The sequence below is a fragment of the Chelon labrosus genome (genome assembly GCF_963514085.1).
Source record: "Chelon labrosus genome assembly, chromosome: 9".
Classification (NCBI taxonomy): Eukaryota; Metazoa; Chordata; class Actinopteri; order Mugiliformes; family Mugilidae; genus Chelon; species Chelon labrosus.
This window is the reverse complement of record NC_140359.1, coordinates 16654717-16675842: the sequence shown is the minus strand read 5'-3', so window position 1 is coordinate 16675842 and position 21126 is coordinate 16654717. Positions and strand designations below refer to the sequence as shown.

At 37.9% G+C, this 21126-nt stretch overlaps 1 protein-coding gene, 1 long non-coding RNA gene and 1 pseudogene across 4 annotated transcripts; 1 reads left to right on the top strand and 2 right to left on the bottom strand.

The window, feature by feature from the left end:
* Positions 1-53: 53 nt before the first annotated feature.
* On the bottom strand, positions 54-10199 carry LOC311493415 (beta-1,3-galactosyl-O-glycosyl-glycoprotein beta-1,6-N-acetylglucosaminyltransferase-like; annotated as a pseudogene). The gene is made up of 4 exons (XR_014699956.1): positions 4406-10199; positions 4225-4318; positions 3649-4053; positions 54-3357 (listed from the first exon to the last, which is right to left on the bottom strand). The product of XR_014699956.1 is annotated as a beta-1,3-galactosyl-O-glycosyl-glycoprotein beta-1,6-N-acetylglucosaminyltransferase-like (transcript).
* Positions 10200-10264: 65 nt separating this feature from the next.
* On the bottom strand, positions 10265-20748 carry LOC311493412 (beta-1,3-galactosyl-O-glycosyl-glycoprotein beta-1,6-N-acetylglucosaminyltransferase-like). Of its 2 annotated transcripts, XM_084552061.1 has the most exons (5): positions 20567-20748; positions 12738-13353; positions 12557-12650; positions 11982-12386; positions 10265-11854 (listed from the first exon to the last, which is right to left on the bottom strand). In XM_084552061.1, exons 2-5 carry the CDS (start codon positions 13034-13036, stop codon positions 11369-11371), a joined length of 1284 nt encoding a protein of 427 aa, XP_084408187.1. In that variant the 5' UTR covers positions 13037-13353; positions 20567-20748; the 3' UTR covers positions 10265-11368. The 2 variants fall into 2 exon arrangements, with proteins under 2 accessions (XP_084408187.1, XP_084408186.1); XM_084552060.1 differs by lacking the exon at positions 20567-20748 and having other exon boundaries at positions 12738-13504.
* LOC311492466 lies at positions 16254-19352 on the top strand. Its single transcript, XR_014699211.1, has 5 exons — positions 16254-16532; positions 17028-17104; positions 17861-18012; positions 18350-18561; positions 19051-19352. It is a non-coding gene; the product is annotated as an uncharacterized lncRNA (long non-coding RNA).
* Positions 20749-21126: the final 378 nt, after the last annotated feature.

The window sequence follows — 21126 nt, the reverse complement described above, 5'->3', positions numbered from 1 at the left end:
GTTATCTGGTACCACAGCTTTTCGTCCCAGTACACCTCCTCCCTCACTACTGCTTCGCTGATAAGAAGCTTTCTCAGTAGACTGGACCAAAATCCTTCCGAGACGGTATTGTCACTCTTAGTAATTTTTATTTCATGTTTATTTTTGTGTCTTAGTTTAATTCACCGTTGCAAAATTATTACAAAAACCTTTGTTAAAGAAATGATGCTAAATGTGACAAATGTTTTTTAGTATTGTCTTATAGAATATAGACAACTGTTTGGTGTTTCCAAAACAGATTCAGACTGTACAAAAAGATTTAAATATAAAATATGATGACGAATAATAACAATGATAAATAATTTGTAACATCTCAATGGGCAGGTTGCTAATCCCAAATACTTCAACATTACACATTACAATAGGTGGTCACTGTCTCTTTTAGTCTAATTTATTGTTCTCCTGTAAGTGTCTACTGGAAGAGGGAAACTTGACCTTGCTATCTTTCTAGACAAGTTTCCGAATGAACAGCATGTTGATTATTATTGATGTTGTTTACAGATACTGAAATAAAAAAACATGTTTGTAATGCCATTTTTAAGTTAGCTAAACTAAGGTATGTTAAGTGCATTTATTTAAAATTAAGTACTGCTCACTTACTTTGGCACAGTATGTTAAGTTAATGTGACTTATCTTTATTGAGTTTTGGTCAACTTTATTGAAGTGGATTACACTAAGATACCTAATTTCAAGTGATGTTCACTTGTTTTGGCAGAATATATTAATTTAACGTGATACAAAGTATTTGAGTTGCACAACTTGATTTGAATTTAACTGTACTGAGATACATTAAGTTCTTACAACTTCAAAAATAAGTACATCTCATTTAAATATAATAATTTCACACTTCACACAATTAAGTTTGTTTACTTACTTTTCCCAAGGTAATCAGTTTCCTAAATTTCTTTAAGTAAACTCAACTTGTTAAAATTTACAGTGTGTGACTTGTGTAAGCCATGCTTGTCAATAACGTGTCCACAGTATGCAATTTCAATCCTGAAAAACTCACACTTGCTTCATTTAGCATGCAGGCCGTACTCACTCAGCCAGGTGATCACTTTACTGAGATTTTCAAGGTGCTCCTCATCATTCTTGCCTGTCACGATGATGTCGTCGAGGTAACATTGTGTACCTGGAATGTCTTGGAGCACTTGATCCAGCACGCTTTGCCAGATCGCTGCAGCTGATGAAACACCAAAAACAAGCCTGTTGTACTGAAACAGTCCTTTTGGGAGGAACTTCCTGCTTGACTCCTCAACCTCCATTTGCCAAGTCAATCTTTGACAACTTTTCCCTCCAGTCTCTGTGTTGCACTGCTGGTGAGCTGTCTGCTGGTGACATATGTAGCGCTTTAAAGGAGTGCCAGTCGAGTTTCCTCAACCATTCTCGGGAGAAAAGTTGTGGTCCTCCATTTGCAACACATACAGTTTGAGTTGCCGTGTGTTGCCTTTATATGTTACTCTTACCTTCAATTTATCTTTAGGTCGCATCTTTTCACCTGTGTAGGTCTTGAGCTGCACCGAGGTCTTTAACAGCAGTAGGTCAGGGGAAAGCCATTTTTGATCAGCACTGGATATGACAGATACGGCTGATCCTGTGTCCAGCTTCATTTTTAATATGACACCTAACACTTCTGGAGTGAGCCAGATTATTTCTCTGTCTTCGTCTTTAGTTATGCTATGTAACTCTAAAGAAGCCAGTCCATTTCTGTTTTACTCTGTTTCTGATCCACTTTCACCTTAAGTGACATACTGGACATGTTTGGCTTTATATTTGAACTTTTTAGCACGCGGTGGCTTCTCTCTTTGTGCTCTCTCTCTGTGTCCTGGTTTGTTACATTTCCTGCAGGCTTTATCCTTAAACCAGCAGTCATTTGCATCATGTGAGGTTTTGCCACACCTGTAACACTTGCGTTGCATTTTGCATTTTTATCATTCAACAACATTTTATGCAAACCACTGTCCACGCCCTTTTTTTGCAGCTCCAGAGCATCTTTGTCCGCTGTCTCCATAGACACTGCAATAGACAATGCTTTTTCCAGTGTATGGTCTTTTTCTGACAAGTCCCTTCTGTGTGCTCCGGCTATGTATGCCAAATACCAGCCTATCACGCAGAGCATTATTAAAGTCACAAAACTGGATGAGTTTCCACAATTCAGGCCCACGGCATCTCTCTCCCGCTTTTGGGGGGCTAAGTTATGTAGCAGATAGTAAGTTTTAGCACCCATTAGGCTGAGGAGTGTGGGGACTTTTAACTCAGAATCAGAGTCAGAATCAGAAAAGACTTTACTGCCAAGCATGTTTGTACATACAAGGAATTTGCTTTGGTGTTGTTACGCATAAAATAAAATATAGAAACTATACAACTTGTTTTAAGATATATAACTCATCCTCCACACCATTTGCAACACAGTACAGCTAAATCCTTTCGATGTATGACTCCCAGTACGGTTCGTACTCGTCGCCAATCTGTTGTGTTTGTAACTACAACATCTACAAAATAACAGACACAGAAACAAAGCTACCGGTTCACGCACTGCTTTATTTCTGAGCATGAAGTTGGAGAGAGAGCATCTCCTATCAATGCGCATTACCTATACGGTGAACTACGGGAACACAGAGGAGTGTATTACTGCTCTTGAGAAATAGATCCATACACTACAGGGCTTTTGACCCAGTTTATATGATTGAAATTATCAAATGGAACAATTACATTTGCATGTAATTGCAATTGCATTGCAATGAAAATATACAAGATTTATAGCTCTCTATCTAGCTATAGGAATACATGTAAGAAAGTAATATTTTCTTTTGATTCATGTAAAACCTCCACCTAATGTACCTCAGCCAGCGCCTTTTGTCTCAGATATCTCTCCAAGCAGTAGACAGCAATGGGATCTGTGTCTATGTCAAACTTATTGGCAAAGAGGTGATGCTGCTCAAGCATCCATTGCAGGTCTCCAGCACCGTACACACATACTGACCTGACATAGTTGCCATGACACTTTGGGTACACTGCATCCGCTGAATCCTGTGGCCCCTCATGTCACTGCCACTTCACCAGTCGTGCAATTGAATTCATATCTGACGTGTCGTATTTAGGGTGGGGCCTCTTTGAGCCAGGAACACCATGAATTCTCTGAATGGTTGCCCAGAGGAACTCATCAGGACTGTAGGTGTCTTTGGCCCACTCAATCAGCGCATGTATCCGGTTGTCTTCCAACACACTACGGATGTAACCTCGGTTAGCCACAAAGTAGGCATTTCCTGACAGAATGGGCAAGTTGAAGGGAGGTGGCTCCTTGTTCTTTCCTGTCCCCTGAGACAGTTGGGATATAAATTAATATGATGGTTATGGTCATTAAGGTCAGAAAACTTTGGCAATGGCAAAATCAATGAATTAAATATTGTTATATACTTCATTCATTCATTCATCTTCTGTACCCGCTTATTCCTGTTAAGGGTCACGGGGGTCTGCTGGAGCCTATCCCAGCTGTCATTGGGCGAGAGGCGGGGGTATACCCTGGACAGGTCGCCAGTCCATCGCAGGGCCAACACAGAGAGACAGACAACCATTCACAGACAACCATTCACACTCTAAAAGGTGTACCTGGATTGTCCCATTAACTATCTGGTGAGCTAGTTTTACCCTCCACTTCTTCCCCTCGACCATTGTTTCTGACTCCATGCTGTTACCACCATTCAACAACCGCAACATCCTTACAATCTCCAAGTTTGTTTTCAGGGGGAAATCCTGGCCACAGACGTTGATGAAGTATTTCCATTTTGTAGTGGTGTTATAGAGATCAGCCATACAGTTAAGGTCAGCCTGGACGCGTGGCCAGGCAGCATAGACCATACTCACAGGTTTGCTGACCATGAAGACATTTGGAAAACAGGACGTAATGGCCTTGATGGCAGAAACGACTGAGGCCTCTGATTTTTTGTCCACATGGACGCAGTAAATATTTTGGGGAGCATAGATCGCTCGTAGTAGTGGCTCAAAGTTCTGCACCTAAAGACATACAATAAAAGAGAGATTTCAGTTCTTGTTCTTTATGTTTCATACACTCATTGTTAAAGGTAGTTGCTTTATTTTTTTAACCACTGACGTGACACTACAACAATAGTGTGCTCCTCTAATTAGTGATTGAAGTAAACCGTTTTAATTTTAAAATGTGCATACCTTGTGATGTACAACCATAGAGTAAGCCAGAGGAAAGTCCTCTTCCTCCTTGCTTAATGGCACTGTTAAGTACTTTCTGCTCAACTTGAAGTTCCTGTTTGTAAATACACAAATTTATGTACATTTAAATTATGGTTAAGAGTTACACACCAACTGAAATCTGTGGGTTAGAGCAACACACCTGCAGTTTTGGGTCGCATTTATATAATACCCATCAGGGATCTGAACAGTCTTGCGGAACTCTTTAGTGAGGGTCAGTAATTTGGCACGATCCAGTGCTTCCTTCTCTCCCCGCAGGATTGCTGAACAGTTGCACACTTTCTCTGGGATGCCATCACCATCTGTATACTCAAACCACCTGTACCTGAACATGTAAGCAGGACTCGGGCCTGTTTTCACCTGACTGAGCATCCACAGGGATCCCAGTACAACAATGAGCTTCAATAGCAGCCAACCTTGTTTCAGTAAACGCATTATTTGAGAGGATAATGACCAACCAAGTTTTGCTTTATGTATTTTATATACAAGCTATATACTGTTGCTACGTTCTGCTTGACTGCACATGTTTAAAGCTTAAAGTGCATTGAGTAATGTTTGACGATGTGTTGACGAGTTCCTCTTATTATGGAGCCAGGCAGATTAGTCCATCCCTCCTGGAAACAAGATAAGACAAATGATATGAACACCTCATATCTTTAGCAGCACCTTTCTCAGTAAAGTAAAATTCCAAGTTAAGCATACTGCAAAACCTTATGTTTCCATGTACAGTAGATAATAATGACGTGCTTATTAACTAAAGATGCTCCTGATGTGTTTTCCATTCTATAACTAAACGATTTTAACTAAAAGATTTTAAACAGGGCAACTGGGAAATAGTAGTGATTAGAACTTCATGTTTTCGTCTGTTGCCTATCAAAATGTATCTCGTCATTTCATATTTTTACATTGACAAGCTGTAATATTCTTTATACACTGTGAAACACTATTGGCACTGAATGCTGTCAGTCAACTGAATAACCCACCAAAGAATTACATACTTACAATAATTGAAAATCAAGCAACGTTGTACAATGGGAAGTTTGGTTAAAGTTTAAAACATTTCCTGAAATTCAGCTGATGAACTGGTTTAAGTTTCAGTTTCTCAAAAGTCTGCAACTGACTGGTACACCATGTACCCAACTATACCAGTTTTTCCTTTTTCATGCCCAGTAACAGATTCAGAACAATGATTTTAACCTTTTCATTGAATTATAATATTAAACAGCAGTTTAAGTCTCTTTTTATTTATTTTATCTTAAATATCGGTGAAACTGTGGGAAAAATTACAGGATTATCTTAATTTATCTTAAACCTTAAATTTTTCTATGCAGTTATTTTTGTGTAATAATGTGCCTCCCCTCAATGCATCTTAATTAAAACAAAACAAATATAAAGTTGAAATTGCAATGTTAGCAGCTAATATGTAAGAAGAGATATCCAAAACCAAATCTGAGACAGGAGCAACTGTACTTTGTTGAAGACATTACTCATCCAAGCATTTCCTTCAGTTCTACTTAGATGAGTGGTGACGGCTCTTCATGTAACTCCACAAACTCTTGTTTCATCTTTTTTTAAACACACTATGATCTGGATGACTGAGAACCATCACAGATATGTAATAAGAGTTTTATTTTATTGTGGAAAATAAAATGAAATCCGACTAAATTAAAGGAAAATCTGCAGCAAAATCACATCATAAAATTTAAGCAACATACAGGTATAAATCATGAAATAATAATTATCATTATTATTATTATAATGCTTCTTACCTGAGATTTTGTAAATAGATGATCTGATCCAAATGTCCTCTACCTCTTTGTCTGTGTTCCTTCCTGCTGTTTGATTTTCAAAAGAGACTGGGAGGAAATTACGGTAAAGCAATAGTCACATACCTGAACCTGAACAACCTGATAATCTCTACCCAGACAGTTACTGCGTAACTGTTACTGGAATGGTGTCAGACCAGCTGGTATTTTGAACTTTGACTTAAGGTGTATTATTAGGGGTTCATGTAATGACGTCGCAGGATCCCTACTGATTTTGTTGCGATTTTTCTTTTTATTATTATTATTTAGTTAAGCATACTGCAAAACCTTATGTTTCCATGTACAGTAGATAATAATGACATGTGCTTATTAACTCCAGATGCTCCTAATGTGTTTTCCATTCTATAACTGAACATTTAGTAAAGTAGATTTTAAACAAGGCAACTGGGAAATAGTAGTGATTAGAACTTCATATTTAAATCTGTTGCCTATCAAAATGTATCTCGTCATTTCATATTTTTACATTTACACTGTGAAACACTATTGGCACTGAATGCTGTCAGTCAACTGAATAACCCACCAAAGAATTACATACAAACAATAATTGTAAATTAAGCAACTTTGTACAATGGGAAGTTTGGTTAAAGCATAAAACATTTCCTGAAATTCAGACGATGAACTGTTTCAGTTTCTCAGCAGCCTGCAACTGACTGCTACACCACGTACCCAACTAAACCGGGTTTTCCTTTTTCATGCCCAGTTAAACAGATTCAGAACAATGATTTTAACCTTTTCATTGAAGTATAATATTAAACAGCAGTTTAAGTCTCTTTTTATTTATTTTATCTTAAATATCGGTGAAACTATGGGAAAAATTACAGGATTATCTTATCTTAAAGGTGACATAGAATGATTGAACGGGGTATTTATCCTTGATCTGTGATGTGACATGCAGACAACAAAATTTTGGTTGGGTCTGTAATGCCTTAGAAGCTTCCTAAAAACCTCTCTCAGAAAGCTATATTAAGGTGGGGGATTTTAAACGCGTGGTTTTGCACCTATTTGGCGCCCCTTCGGGCTTAACTGGCAACCTCATTATGAAATGCAAGCACTTGACGCTGATTGGCTGCATTTGCTGCCACTCAAGAGAGCCGAAGTCCCGCCCCTCTACTTACCGAAGGGAGTTTTGGTCGGTTCTGTACGCGCCAGCATGCGGGACTTGTGGTTCGTTTAATTACGTATTTTCCATAGCGTTTTACTTAACTATCTTGCGACAAACTGTGACATTCTTGACATGTAAAATCATTTTTTATTCTGAAAAACAACATATGTATAATCCAAGGCACAAGTCGATCGGGACCAGAAAATAATTTATCTTTCGCCATAGACTGCCGTTCACAAACGAAGTAGCAGTCTGTGGTTGAATGTAGTTGGAATCCGATTATAAATGAACAGCAGCCACGCATCTCGTGCATTTCTTTCGGTGGGAATGTAATGGAAAGTTTGCACACCACTTGCACAGCCTGGAAGAGCACACCTCGGAACGCGACTCGCCATTTCGCCTTGAACTCCGCAAGCACTGCTGCAATGTACTTCCCGTTGGAGGCGAGAGGGCGGATGTATGCAAATTATTTTGAAGGGGAGGGAATTGAATGAGAGTGGGGGGGCAGTGAGATGCATTTTACGTAATATGTATCCGTTGTTCAGATTGGGCCATTTTCTGGCTGACATTTCTAAAGGAGGAATTTCTATGAAACGGAGATGTTCAGAATGTCTAGCACTTTTCGTATGTTCGTGAATGCGGGCAGACTACCGTTATTCAACTAAGACAAGGTAAAAACGTTTTTTCATTCTCTGTCACCTTTAAACCTTAAATTTTTCTATGCAGTTATTTTTGTGAGATGTGTAATAATGTGCCTCCTCTCAATACATCTTAAATAAAACAAAACAAATATACAGTTGAAACCAGATGTTTACATACACTGTGTTAAAAGACAAACCTTTTTTCCTCACTGTCTGAAGTTAAATCAGACTAAACCACTCCTGTTCCAGTTAGGATTACAAAAATTATTTCTTTTTGCTAAATACCACAATAATGAGAGAGAGAATTTCTTACAGATCTTTTTTATTACTTTCTTCAAAGTCAGAAGTGTACATACACAAAAATTACAATGTCTTTAAACAATGAAGGATAGCCCTGATGTCATGGCCTTGGAATCTTCTGATACAGACAACATTTGAGTTAACTGGAGGCACACCTGTGGATGTATTTTAATGCCACACCTCAAACACACTGCTTCCTTGTTTGACATCATGGGAAAATCCCCACAAAGCCCCGATCTCAATCCCATAGAAAATTTATGGGCAGATTTGAAAAAGCGTGTGCGAGCGAGGCGGCCTACAACCCTGACTCAGTTACACAAGTTCTGTCAGGAGGAATGGACCAGAATTCCAGCAGACTATTGCAAGAAGCCTGTGGAAGGATACCCAAAACGTTTGACCCAAGTCATACAGTTTAAAGGCAATGCTACCAAAATACTAAGGAAATGTATGTAAACTTCTGACTTTGAAGAAAGTCTCTAAGAAATTCTCTCTCTCATTATTGTGGCATTTAGCAAATAGAAATAATTTTAGTAATCCTAACTGACCTAGAACAGGAGAGGTTTAGTCTGATTTAACTTCAGGCAGTGAGGAAAAAAGGTTTGTGTGTACACAGTGTATGTAAACATCTGGTTTCAACTGTAAAGTCCACATTTTAAAAACATTACGTGTCAAAAATGATTCAGTATTAACCATATCATGACATATACAGAAGGCTAATAAGGGGTTTTATAACTGTTTTAAATCTAAAATCCTAGCCAATAATGTCCCATCAAGTCTTTTATAGATAATACACAAGCTATATACTGTTGCTACGTTCTATTTCACTGCACAAATACAAAGCCTAAAGTGCATGGATGTTTGACGATGTGCTATGTAACCAGGCAGATTAGTCCATCCCTCCTGGAAACAAGAGAAGACAAATGATGTGAACACCTCTTTAGCCGCACCTTTCTCAGTAAATATTCCAAGTTAAGCATACTGCAAAACCTTATGCTTCCATGTACGGTACATAATAATGTCATGTGCTTATTAACTAGAGATGCTCCTGATGTGTTTTCCATTCTATAACTAAATGTTTAGTCTCAAGAAAGTAAGAAAGTAATAAAAAATTCTCTAAGAAATTCTCTCTCTCATTATTGTGGCATTTAGCAAATAGAAATAATTTTGGTAATCCTAACTGACCTAGAACAGGAGAGGTTTAGTTTGATTTAACTTCAGACAGTGAGGAAAAAAGGTTTATGTGTCTTTTAACACAGTGTATGTAAACATCTGGTTTCAACTGTAAAGTTGAAATTGCAGTGTTAGCAGCTAATATGTAAGAAGAGATATCCAAAACCAAATCTGAAAGTGTCAATTATGTGGTGATTGCTATGCCTTTTTCAGTACTTGTTATGTGGTCCCACCGCATGGGATATGGTTAACTCTTCGGTTTTCAAAGTATTTATCTATTAATAAAATTCCTGTATTAATAATTAACCCATGATATTGCTAACTATGAAGTTGGTACGGGTAATGTGAGGCTCATGATGCGTTTAACTTATAACCAAATCCATGCAAACAGAAGACGTATTCCATCCCATGTTCTCGCAAACAAACATTTGTGTTCCCTGGACGATACTGTACTGTAGCTCTGTCAATAGACTGTAATGTTAAGTGAATCTCTGTTTAGACAATAGTTTAAGGTCATCAAGGTTTACAAAACTTTATTCCACACACAAGAAGATACAAATATCTTTGTACTTTACAAGCCTTACTGTACGGGAAGGAAACAGAGTGACCAAGCTGTTTGTGAAGAGTTTACAGAGGTGCAGACACCTCATGTCACAGTGAGGTTTAACATTGTGTCACAATATTGTTCAGTGCCTCGTCCAGTCTTTTAAAAAGGCTGTCAGTAGTCTGTTCTGTTACCATTATGTGTCACTGTGAAAATATAGCAAAAAAAAAAAAAAAAGCTGATATCAGTAACTGCAGTAATGTGTTGCATGCTTTCAGTTGTTAAAGGTTAGTCTGATCTAATTCATCACCCTAATGCAGAATAGTGCGCCGTTATGATAATATTTGAAGGTACTTCATCTGAGTTGTGTGTGAGAGAAAGAAAGATTGTTTGGGAGTGGAGGGTAAAAAATAGTGAAGAACATAGTGTATGTTACAAAGATAGGGCACGGGTTAGAAAGTGTCCACTGTGCAGTTTGGTGCACATCTATTTTTGTTTGTGTTTCCTTATTTGTATGTTTGTTATAAACACTTTTTGAAGTGAACCTGAATACAAATAATCAAATATGAAGGATTTTTGCGTATATGTACAGCCAAAACCAAAAACCAGAGTGTGAGGAAATGCTGTTGTCAAATCAAAAGCTGAAAAGCTTCCATTGGGCTTTTGACCCAGGTTATATGATTGAAATTATCAAATAGAACAATTAGATTTGCATTTTACTCATTACTTTGCAATGAAAATATACAAGATTTAAATATATCACTTTAAATTATCTGTAGGAATACATGTAAGACTAGGGGTGTGACGATACATGTGTTTGTATTGAACCGTTTCGTTACAAGACGTTCGGTTCGGTACATGGCTGTAAGCGAGTGAGTTCACAGAACGGAAGTTGTGTGTGTTTATTTTCCGCCTGCAGCTACACGTGCAGCCCGTTCGTCATGGCTACCGCTAGCGATAAACCGGAGCTTCATGACCCTCCCTTGTCGCTATGTCTCCTGCTTGGGAACACTTTTGCTTTGTGGTTAATTACTATTTTATTAAATGTGTTCATTTTTTTTAACGCATTTACACCACACACATACTAATTCACCTGAAACGCACCACCTGAGTGAACGTCACTGCTACAAGAAAAAAACAAAAACAAAAACACCTTGGTGCAAACACAGCTGACTTAAAAGCTGTTAACAAGCTGTGAGGAAATTGTTTTGGTAATATTTTATATATTTTTTGTTTATTTGAGAATATTTTATTTAACTCATTACCAGGCAATCATTTTGCAATAGTATTCTATTTCTTATTTTATTTTCATATTTGCTATAATGTTAGAATGAATTGTTGATTTACAAATAATTAACATGCAAATAAATAACAAGCAAATTAAGGTTTTGCATTTTGTTCCCATACTGTACCGAAAATGAAACAAACTGTAACCTCAAAACCGAGGTACGGTCATTTTTGTGTTTCGTTACACCCCTATATAAGACAGTAATATTTTGTTTTGATACAGGAGAACCTCCACCTAATATACCTCAGCCAGCGCCTTTTGTCTCAGATATCTCTCCAAGCAGTAGACAGCAATGGGATCTGTGTCTATGTCAAACTTATTGGCAAAGAGGTGATGCTGCTCAAGCATCCACTGCAGGTCTCCAGCACCGTACACACATACTGATCTGACATAGTTGCCATGACACTTTGGGTACACTGCATCCACTGAATCCTGTGGCCCCTCATGCCACGGCCACTTCACCAGCCGTGCAATTGAATTCATATCTGACGTGTCGTATTTAGGGTGGGGCCTCTTTGAGCCAGGAACACCATGAATTCTCTGAATGGTTGCCCAGAGGAACTCATCAGGACTGTAGGTGTCTTTGGCCCACTCAATCAGCGCATGTATCCGGTTGTCTTCCAACACACTACGGATGTAACCTTGGTTAGCCACAAAGTAGGCATTTCCTGACAGAATGGGCAAGTTGAAGGGAGGTGGCTCCTTGTTCTTTCCTGTCCCCTGAGACAGTTGGGATATAAATCAATATGATGGTTATGGTCATTAAGGTCAGAAAACTTTCAATGGCAAAATCATTGAATTAAATATTGTTATATAATAGGTTATAAATAAACTCTAAAAGGTGTACCTGGATTGTCCCATTAACTATCTGGTGAGCTAGTTTTACCCTCCACTTCTTCGCTTCGATCATAGTTTCTGACTCCATGCTGTTTCCACCATTCAACAACCGCAACATCCTTACAATCTCCAAGTTTGTTTTCAGGGGGAAATCCTGGCCACAGACGTTGATGAAGTATTTCCATTTTGTAGTGGTCTTATAGAGATCAGCCATACAGTTAAGGTCAGCCTGGACGCGTGGCCAGGCAGCATAGACCATACTCACAGGCTTGCTGACCATGAAGACATTTGGAAAACAGGACGTAATGGCCTCGATGGCAGAAACGACTGAGGCCTCTGATTTTTTGTCCACATGGACACAATAAATATTTTGGGGAGCATAGATCGCTCGTAGTAGTCGCTCAAAGTTCTGCACCTAAAGACATACAATAAAAGAGAGATTTTATTCCTGTTCTTTATGTTTCATACACTCGTTGTTAAAGGTAGTTGCTTTATTTTTTTAACCACTAACAATACACCATGACAATAGTGTGCTCCTCTAATTAGTGACTGAAGTTTAGCGTTTTAATTTTAGAATGTACATACCTTGTGATGTACAACCATAGAGTAAGCCAGAGGAAAGTCCTCTTCCTCCTTGCTTAATGGCACTGTTAAGTATTTTCTTCTTAACTTGAAGTTCCTGTTTGTAAATACACAAATTTATGTACATTTAAATTATGGTTTAGAGTTACACACCAACTGAAATCTGTGGGTTAGAGCAACACACCTGCAGTTTTGGGTCGCATTTATATAATACTCATCAGGGATCTGAATGGTCTTGCGGAACTCTTTAGTGAGGGTCAGTAATTTGGCACGCTCCAGTGCTTCCTTCTCTCCCTGCAGGATTGCTGAACAGTTGCACACTTTCTCTGGGATGCCATCATCATCTGTATACTCAAACCACCTGTACCTGAATAAAACAGGACTCCGGCCTGTTTTCAGCTGATTGAGTAGCAACAGCATCCACAGGGATCCCAGTACAACAGTGAGCTTCAATAGCAGCCAGTCTCGTTTCAGTAAACGCATTATTTGAGAGGAAGAGTTTAGCTGAACTTATATTACTCTTTGCAGTTCTTTTGTGACAACTCATTCAACACTAATTCAATATTAACCATATCATGACATATACACAAGGCTAATAAAGAGTTTTATAACTGTTTTAAATCTAAAATCCTAGCCAATAATGACACATCAAGTCTTTTAGAGATAATATACAAGCTATATACGGTTGCTACGTTCTGCTTCACTGTACACGTTCAAAGCCTAAAGTGCATGGAGTAATGTTTGACGATGTGCTGACCAGTTCCTCTTATTATGGAGCCAGGCAGATGAGTGCATCCCTCCTGGAAACAAGACAAGACAAATGATATGAACACCTCATATCTTTAGCAGCACCTTTCTCAGTAAAGTAAAATTCCAAGTTAAGCATACTGCAAAACCTTATGTTTCCATGTACAGTCGATAATAATGACATCTGCTTATTAACTCGAGATGCTCCTGATGTGTTTCTATAACTAAACGTTTATCCATCTGTTATCTATCAAAATGTGTCTCGTCATTTGATATTTTTACATTGACAAGCTGTAATATTCATTATACACAGTGTAACACTATTGGCACCGAATGCTGGGAAAATGCTGGGAAAAATTAAACGACTATCTTATCCTAACAACCTAAAATTTTTCTTTGCAGTTATTTTTGTAAGATGTGTAAGAATGTGCCTCCCCTTAACGCATCTTAAATAAAACAAAATAAATATAAAGTTGAAATTGCAATGTTAGCAGCTAATATGTAAGAAGAGATATCCAAAAACAAAATCTGAAACAGGAGCAACTGTACTTTGTTGAAGACATTCCTCCTCAAGAATTTCCTTCAGTTCTACTTAGATGAGTGGTGACGGCTCTTCATGTAACTCTACAAACTCTTGTTTCAGCTTTTTTTTAACACACTATGACCTGGATGACTGAGAACCATCACAGACATGTAATGAGAGAGTTTTATTTTAATGCTGAAATAAAATTACATCCTCTCCGACTAAATTAAGGAAAACCTGCCCCAAAATCACATTATACAATTTAAGCAACATACGGGCATAAATCTGGAAAGTCAGTGGTTTAGTGCAGTGGTTTTCAAAGTGGGGGCCGCCAGGGGGCGCTAGGGAGGGGCTCAGACAATTGGAGGGAAGATAAGAAAAAAATAATTGCAAAAATAAAAAAATATAATCTAATTATTTTCAATCATTATTATATTATTATATAGTGAATACAATAAGAAAAAACATTTTAAAAGTTGATGTTTCTTTACATATTTTGTAGCATTGTCTGTGGATTTGCAAAGGGGGTCCTCGGCCAGAAGCTAATGCTGTTTGGGGGGCCTTGGCATGGAAAAGTTTGGGAACCCTTGGTTTAGTGAATGATTGGCCCTATGTCACCCTCTTGTGGTTTGTTTCATCACACACCGAAAAACAGTGGGGAAAATAAGTATTTGATACACCTGGTCCCTTTGCAGAAAAGTACCCCCAAAGCATTATGTTTCTACCCACGTGCTTCACAGTTGGGATGGTGTTCTTGGGATTGTACTCATCCTTCTTTTTCCTCCAAACACGGCAAGTGGAGTTTATACCAAAAAGTTCACCTTTGGTCTCATCTGACCACATGACCTTCTCCCATGCCTCCTCTGGATCATCCAGATGGCCATTGGCAAACTTCAAACGGGCCTGGACATGTGCTGGCTTGAGCAGGGGGACCTTGCATGTGCTGCAGGATTTTAATCCATGGCAGCATAGTGTGTTACTAATGATAACCATTGAGACTGTGGTCCCATCTCTCTTCAGGTCATAGACCAAGTCCTCCTTTGTAGTTCTGGGCTGATCCCTTACCCTTCTCATGATCACTGACACTCCACGAGGCAAGATCTTACATGGAGCCCCAGTCTGAGGGAGACTGACAGTCATCTTGAGTCCCTTCCATTTTCTAATAATTGCACCAACAGTTGTTGCCTTCTCACCAAGCTGCTTGCCTATTGTCCTGTAGCCCATCCCAGCCTTGTGCAGGTCTACAGTTTTGTCTCTGGTGTCCTTAGACAGCTCTGTGGTCTTGGCCAGGGTGGAGCGGTTGGAGTGTGATCGATTGTGTGTGTGGACAGGTGTCTTTTATATAGATAACGAGTTCAAACTGGTGCAATTAATACAGGTAATGAGTGGAGGATAGGAGGGCTTCTTAAAGACAAACTAACAGGTCTGTGAGAGCCAGAATACTTGCTGTTTGGTAGGTGATCAAATACTTATTTCATGCAATAAAATACAAATTAATTATTTAAAAATCATACAGTGTGATTTTCTGGATTTTTATTTTAGATTCTGTGTCTCACAGTTGAAGTGTACCTATGATGAAAATTACAGACCTCTCCATTCTTTATAAGAGGGGGAAACTTGCCAAATCGGCGGTGTATCAAATATTTATTTTCCCCACTACCTAACAAACCAGACTGACCTTTAAATCAGTTAGTTTATTAATAAGGAAAGGACAGGTCATGATTATCAGCACTGTGAATTTTACCAGAGAAAGAGACAACAAAAAAGGGTATGTCAAAATGGAAGAGCAACTACAATGTCTGTGAAGGTTCTCAGTCATCCAAGTCATGGTATATCTAAAAAAAAGGCAACTGGACCAAAAATGGTTTTCATGACACAGTTTGCTTTGAGGTAAACGTACAAAAACGTACATGTTCAAGATCATACAGTGCTGGAGTTTAAAAGTTTATAGTAAATAGTAAGTGTGCTTAATTGCATTATCTTTATGTACATTAAAAACATACACAAAAACAGAGAAACATTTGACTTTACTGATCAAGTTCTAGTCCTTTTCATAAGGGTTTGGCAATGGTGTTATGTACACAGCGTCATCTGATTCAACAAGACCACATTTTGTTTTAATGATGTCAGGCCAGACAGCATTAACAGTTTCAGTTTTTTAGTCATATATGAAAGTACTTTGTACATTGATTTGTGAATCTTTACACACAGGCCTGTCTGATTTAGTAAGCACCTCAACTAAAACACAGCATAGTTGGGCACATGAACAAAAAGCAGAAATTTGATGTGAACAAGTTTTTTTTTTTTTTTTTTTTAAATAACCAAGTCATTAATTAAAACTGAATGTATCATCTTTCAAGCATACTCCACTGTTGTATCTCTTCTTTAGTCTGAAATGTCCACATCCAATTTGCTTGTGGTAGGGTTCTCAGTATTGAGTTCATCATCTTCATCTTCACTGTTGGAAGTGTTACTCCAGTGTTCTTCTGTGTTGATTTGGTTATCTTTGTTATCATTCTACATGTGAACAAAGTCAAGCTTTAATTTGATCATGTTTCTAACACAGACAACTACAGTGATCTCTGCAAGAAGAGACAGGAATTCATAACGGGTGAAGACATCTGGCAGGAAGCACTGAAAAGGAAGAGTAAGTTGAACAGCAAGTGGAAAGATGTGGAAGAGGAGGATTATGAAGTTCCACCAAAAAAGGTAGTTGCCTGCATAAATAACACCGCATGACTGTACTTTGGTCCGCATTGAATTACTATTGTAATTCAGAAAAGAAGTGACATTTCTTTATAATTTCTGGTGTGCATAAAACTTGTATAGAAATGCACTTTGTTTTAAACAGTAGTGTCTCTCCTGGTTTTACCCACTGTTAGATGAATGTGTGAATATTAGTTATTTCTTTTTTTGTAAATCCTTCATTAAAGAATATTGTCTTGTTGTCAATAACATAGATTTGGCAAAATGCTAAGACCCTCTGAGTCTCTTTAAGCCTGATTAGTATTAGCAGATAATTAAATACATTTAATTGGCCAGGTCCATAGTTAAATGATTTTTGTTTTGATTATTTACACATTTCTGAATCTAGGTATGATCCATCAGTGCTGCAGTTGATTCTGTAACTAGTACTAAATCATTAACATGGATGTTATTACATGCCTGTTATAAAAATACAAAACTGAATTATAATTTTGACAGAAGAGAAAAAGAGCAACCTGTACAGAAAAAAGAGAAACGAGCTTAAGAAGCAGCTGGCAAACAAATCATCTTCAGAGGTAAAATATTTGACTATATTTTAACTGAGGTACTTTGAGTTGATGCAATAATTATGGTGTGAATTTTGCTGCCACTGAGAAGGCTGATTGTTTGATTTCATGTATTTTCGGTGTAGTTAACTAACTCAAATGAGGAGTCATCAGATGAGGAGCAGCTGCCCAGAAACTGGAATGTGGCACAGCAGAAACAGATAGAGCTTCAGAGAGAAATCAAGAGCTGTTCTGAATCTGTTTATTAATTTAAATAAAGCAAATTATAAAACACCAGCTTTTAAAGACTGTCTACACTGATTCCTGAAGTCAGACAAACACTGTGGGTGTGCGGTCAGGCACAATGAACTGCACAGATCCAGAAATCCACAACATTAATTTGTTTTATTGTCTTTGTGAGAATGTGGTAAGCTGATAACGATCAAAGCTGGTTTCATCTAAATAGATACTCCAATACTGAAGCATTGACATCTGAAAAATGAACACAGAGACTCACAAATCACACAGACAAACAGCTGCTGCCAGGGAGAGCTGGGATCTGCTGCCAAGTGTGGAAAGGGGCCCATACCTGGCCACAATCTTCTATTTATAGGTTATGGCTAATTCAGTCTCCTCCTATTTTCTGTTCCTTCTCAATCAGCTCCACCTCCAGCCACACTCTTCATAACACAGATGATGACTAATGTAATGTTTAAAATGGTCTCAAAGTAATGACACAAAGCTTTTGTTTCCTTGTTTTCCCCCTTGTTTCCATTCCCTTTACAGAGCTTGCAGCGGTAGTGACACAGCTGAAAGATGTCATTGAAAAAAAATCACAGTTCAGATCTCAACTCCTGCATCCACCTGGTCAACACCCACACCATCTTTAGACCCACCAGTTTCTCCACCTATCTCTCCTCAAGTGTTGTCTGACCCTGGTAAATATAGTAAATACCTCAAAATGCACGGATACTGCATGTTATTTATTCATGTGGGTAAAGATTTGCTATACAACCCCCCTCTACTTCTTTTGATTGTACACATAAGCTACAAAGAAAGCATATTCATCAACTTTGTGCTGGACGTATACCATTAATGATGGATTAGGAAATGGTATGATGATGCCCCCAGATTTCTCATGTTATGCAGTTAGTCTATAGACTATAGGCCTATGCATATTCACTGCACAGATGAATATATACAGTAGATTTCCAAAGAATACTGTATGTAATTGTTTAATCATTATTTGGTGAATAACATTCAAATGTTTTGCAGGTGCCTCTTGTGCCAGACTAAGATGTAAAAGTCCTGGGAAGAAAGCTGAAGTCTCTGCGGACTGCAAGTTCAGCATTGTACATTGGGGATCTCGCTGTGCTCATCTGGAGAAACACTGTCTAGTTCAAATTTGACAGGGAGGCAGTCAGGGGCTCACAAAAATATGGAGTCAAAGCCACAACTGGATAACACAAAGCTTGATACTATACTTGGTAAGTGCATTTAATTTAAGACAAAACTCATTCTAAAATAAATCCATACATATTGTTTTCCCCCTTCTTTTATTAGCAAATGACTGTAATGTTCCATGTAATGTAAAGTTGGGAAATGATATTGATTCAGTTACTGTCACTTTTAAAATGGAAAGACATACAGTTATAATGACACACACTCACTCACTCACACACACACACACACACACACACAGTACTACAACTGACTACTGATTGGGGTGTGATGTTTGTGCAATCCATCTACAGCAGTTTTTGCTGATTGCATTTAAGTTCAGAAATGTACCTGATAAACCGTCCTTCATGCCTCTTTGACATGTGTGTTAATTGTGGATGGTAAATAAAAACAACATTGAAGTGAATGTTTTGTCTGTGAAGGTTCTCAGTCATCCAGGTCATGGTATATCCAACAAGGTTTTGAACCTTGTTGAAGTAATGTTTTGTTTTGTATGTGTGTTTTTTCACTCACAGTCCATGCCCAGGCCAAGTTCCCTGACACCACTGTGCAAGATGTGAGACAAATCATAAGAAAGAAATGCAACAATATCAGCGATGCCAAGCAAGTATCTGAAAAGAGGTCATAAAAGTAACGGTTGTTGTTTCTGTCAAGGTATCTATTTTTGTTTCCAAGATGTGCACTTTTCTTTTTCCTTTTTTTTTTTTTGACAGGGAAGGACTTCAGTTCTCAGTTGGATACACTGTTTTGTTTACATTTTTACATGCAAATGTGAACTTATTCCTTTCATTTTTCACCAAAGAAGGACTTAATTTCATAGAGGCTCTTTGTTTGAAATGCACATCTTTAATGATTTAAGCTATTTGTAATTTAAATAATTAATTTAAGGTATTTGTAAATACGCTGTATGGTGTGTTTTAAAATATTCTATAAATATATCAAACTTGTTCTCAACATTCTGTCTTGTGATTTTGTAAATACATTGCAGTCTAGTGTACATACAGTATGAATTAACTTTAGGAATACTTTAAGAAGTATATTTCAAGTATATAAATAGTATGCTACAAGTAATATCCTAAGTAAACTTACAAGTATAATTATAGTATAACAACTAGTAAAATAGCAAAAAAATTGTATTTTTCAGTTTTAGTAAATCCAAATTCATACTTGGATCTTAGAACTTCATACTAAGTTCTACTAGAAAGTATACTAATTTACTTCTTCAGACTAAACTGGAACATTTTTAAGTTTTCAGAAGTACACGTTCAAGTATACAACAAGTACACTCATCTAATACTAATATACTTCCAGTCCGCATTTTAGTTTATTGAAGTATACTTAAAGCAGAGGTTGCACTAGACTTTTTTGTTGTCTGTCGTTATGACTGACAGGGTCATAAGAATCCTGTCATAATCTATTTTTACCCGTCAAAACGGTAATGACATTCAATGGCATTTTATTTTCATTCTTTTTTAATTAATATTCAGTCCAAACAAGCTGAGCAGAGAATCCACACCATGGATACACACATCAAGCAGATGAATATATGTAGGCTTACTTTTTCTCCGCAGTGACAAAAACAAATGACTGTGGCCCCAGTAGCTACATACGAACAATGAAATTAAATGATTGAACTAAAAATATGAACAGTTCACCTGCAGTGGCCTAAATACACAGTCCACAGAACTAAAAAACACAAAAAAGAAACATTAAATAAAATGAAATAAAATCTAGTAAAATAAAATGAAAAAATAGTATAAGCAAAAGTGTACAAATTAGCATATGATAAAAATTAGCTCTGCCGCTTGCTCGCTTCACTGAGGGCTGAGTTTGTCCTTCATCTTCCATTGCAACAGTCCCTCTACTGAGAACCCTACCACAAAGTGGTCTGGGGTGTAAATTGCAATCTGTCAAAATGTCATTTTTCGTCACCCTTTTGAAAAAATGGTCAGTGACAGATATATCCGGTTAACACGACCACTGCTTAAAGTAACCGGTGCAGCTAATTTCTATTAACGGTTGGGTACTTACCTGAAGTTGGGGGAGGGGGACTGTTTTGTCCCTGTCCTCTTCCCTATGAATGCTGCTCTAATGACACTTGTCCGTCAGAGGCTCCCATGTCAAGGTGTGAAAGGGGTTGAAACTTCTGGGGACAGAAGTTAAAACTGTATTGTAAATAGATGGCAGATTAAATCTTAGTCCACCTCCTCTGTTTAGAGATGGTTTTTCCAGTCTGACATAGATGGCTTCCTTTACCCCTCTTTCAAACCATCGGTCTGGCTTAGATTTGGACGTTGTTGTCTTCAAATGAGTGTCCTTTGTCCTTTGGGTGTAGGTGGACAGCTGAATCGTTTCCTGATGAGCTGGCTCTCCTGTGTTGGTACATGCGTTTGTGGATGGGTTGTTTGGCTTCCCCAATGTACAAGTTTGTACACTCCTCACTGCACTGAACAGCATACACCACATTACTCTGTTTTAACCTGAGTGTTTTGTTTTTAGGGTGGACAAGTTTTTGCCTACGTGTATTCCCTGGTTTAAAAAAAACCCCACAATGCTGTGTTTCCTGAAAAATTTCCTGAGTTCCTCCAATA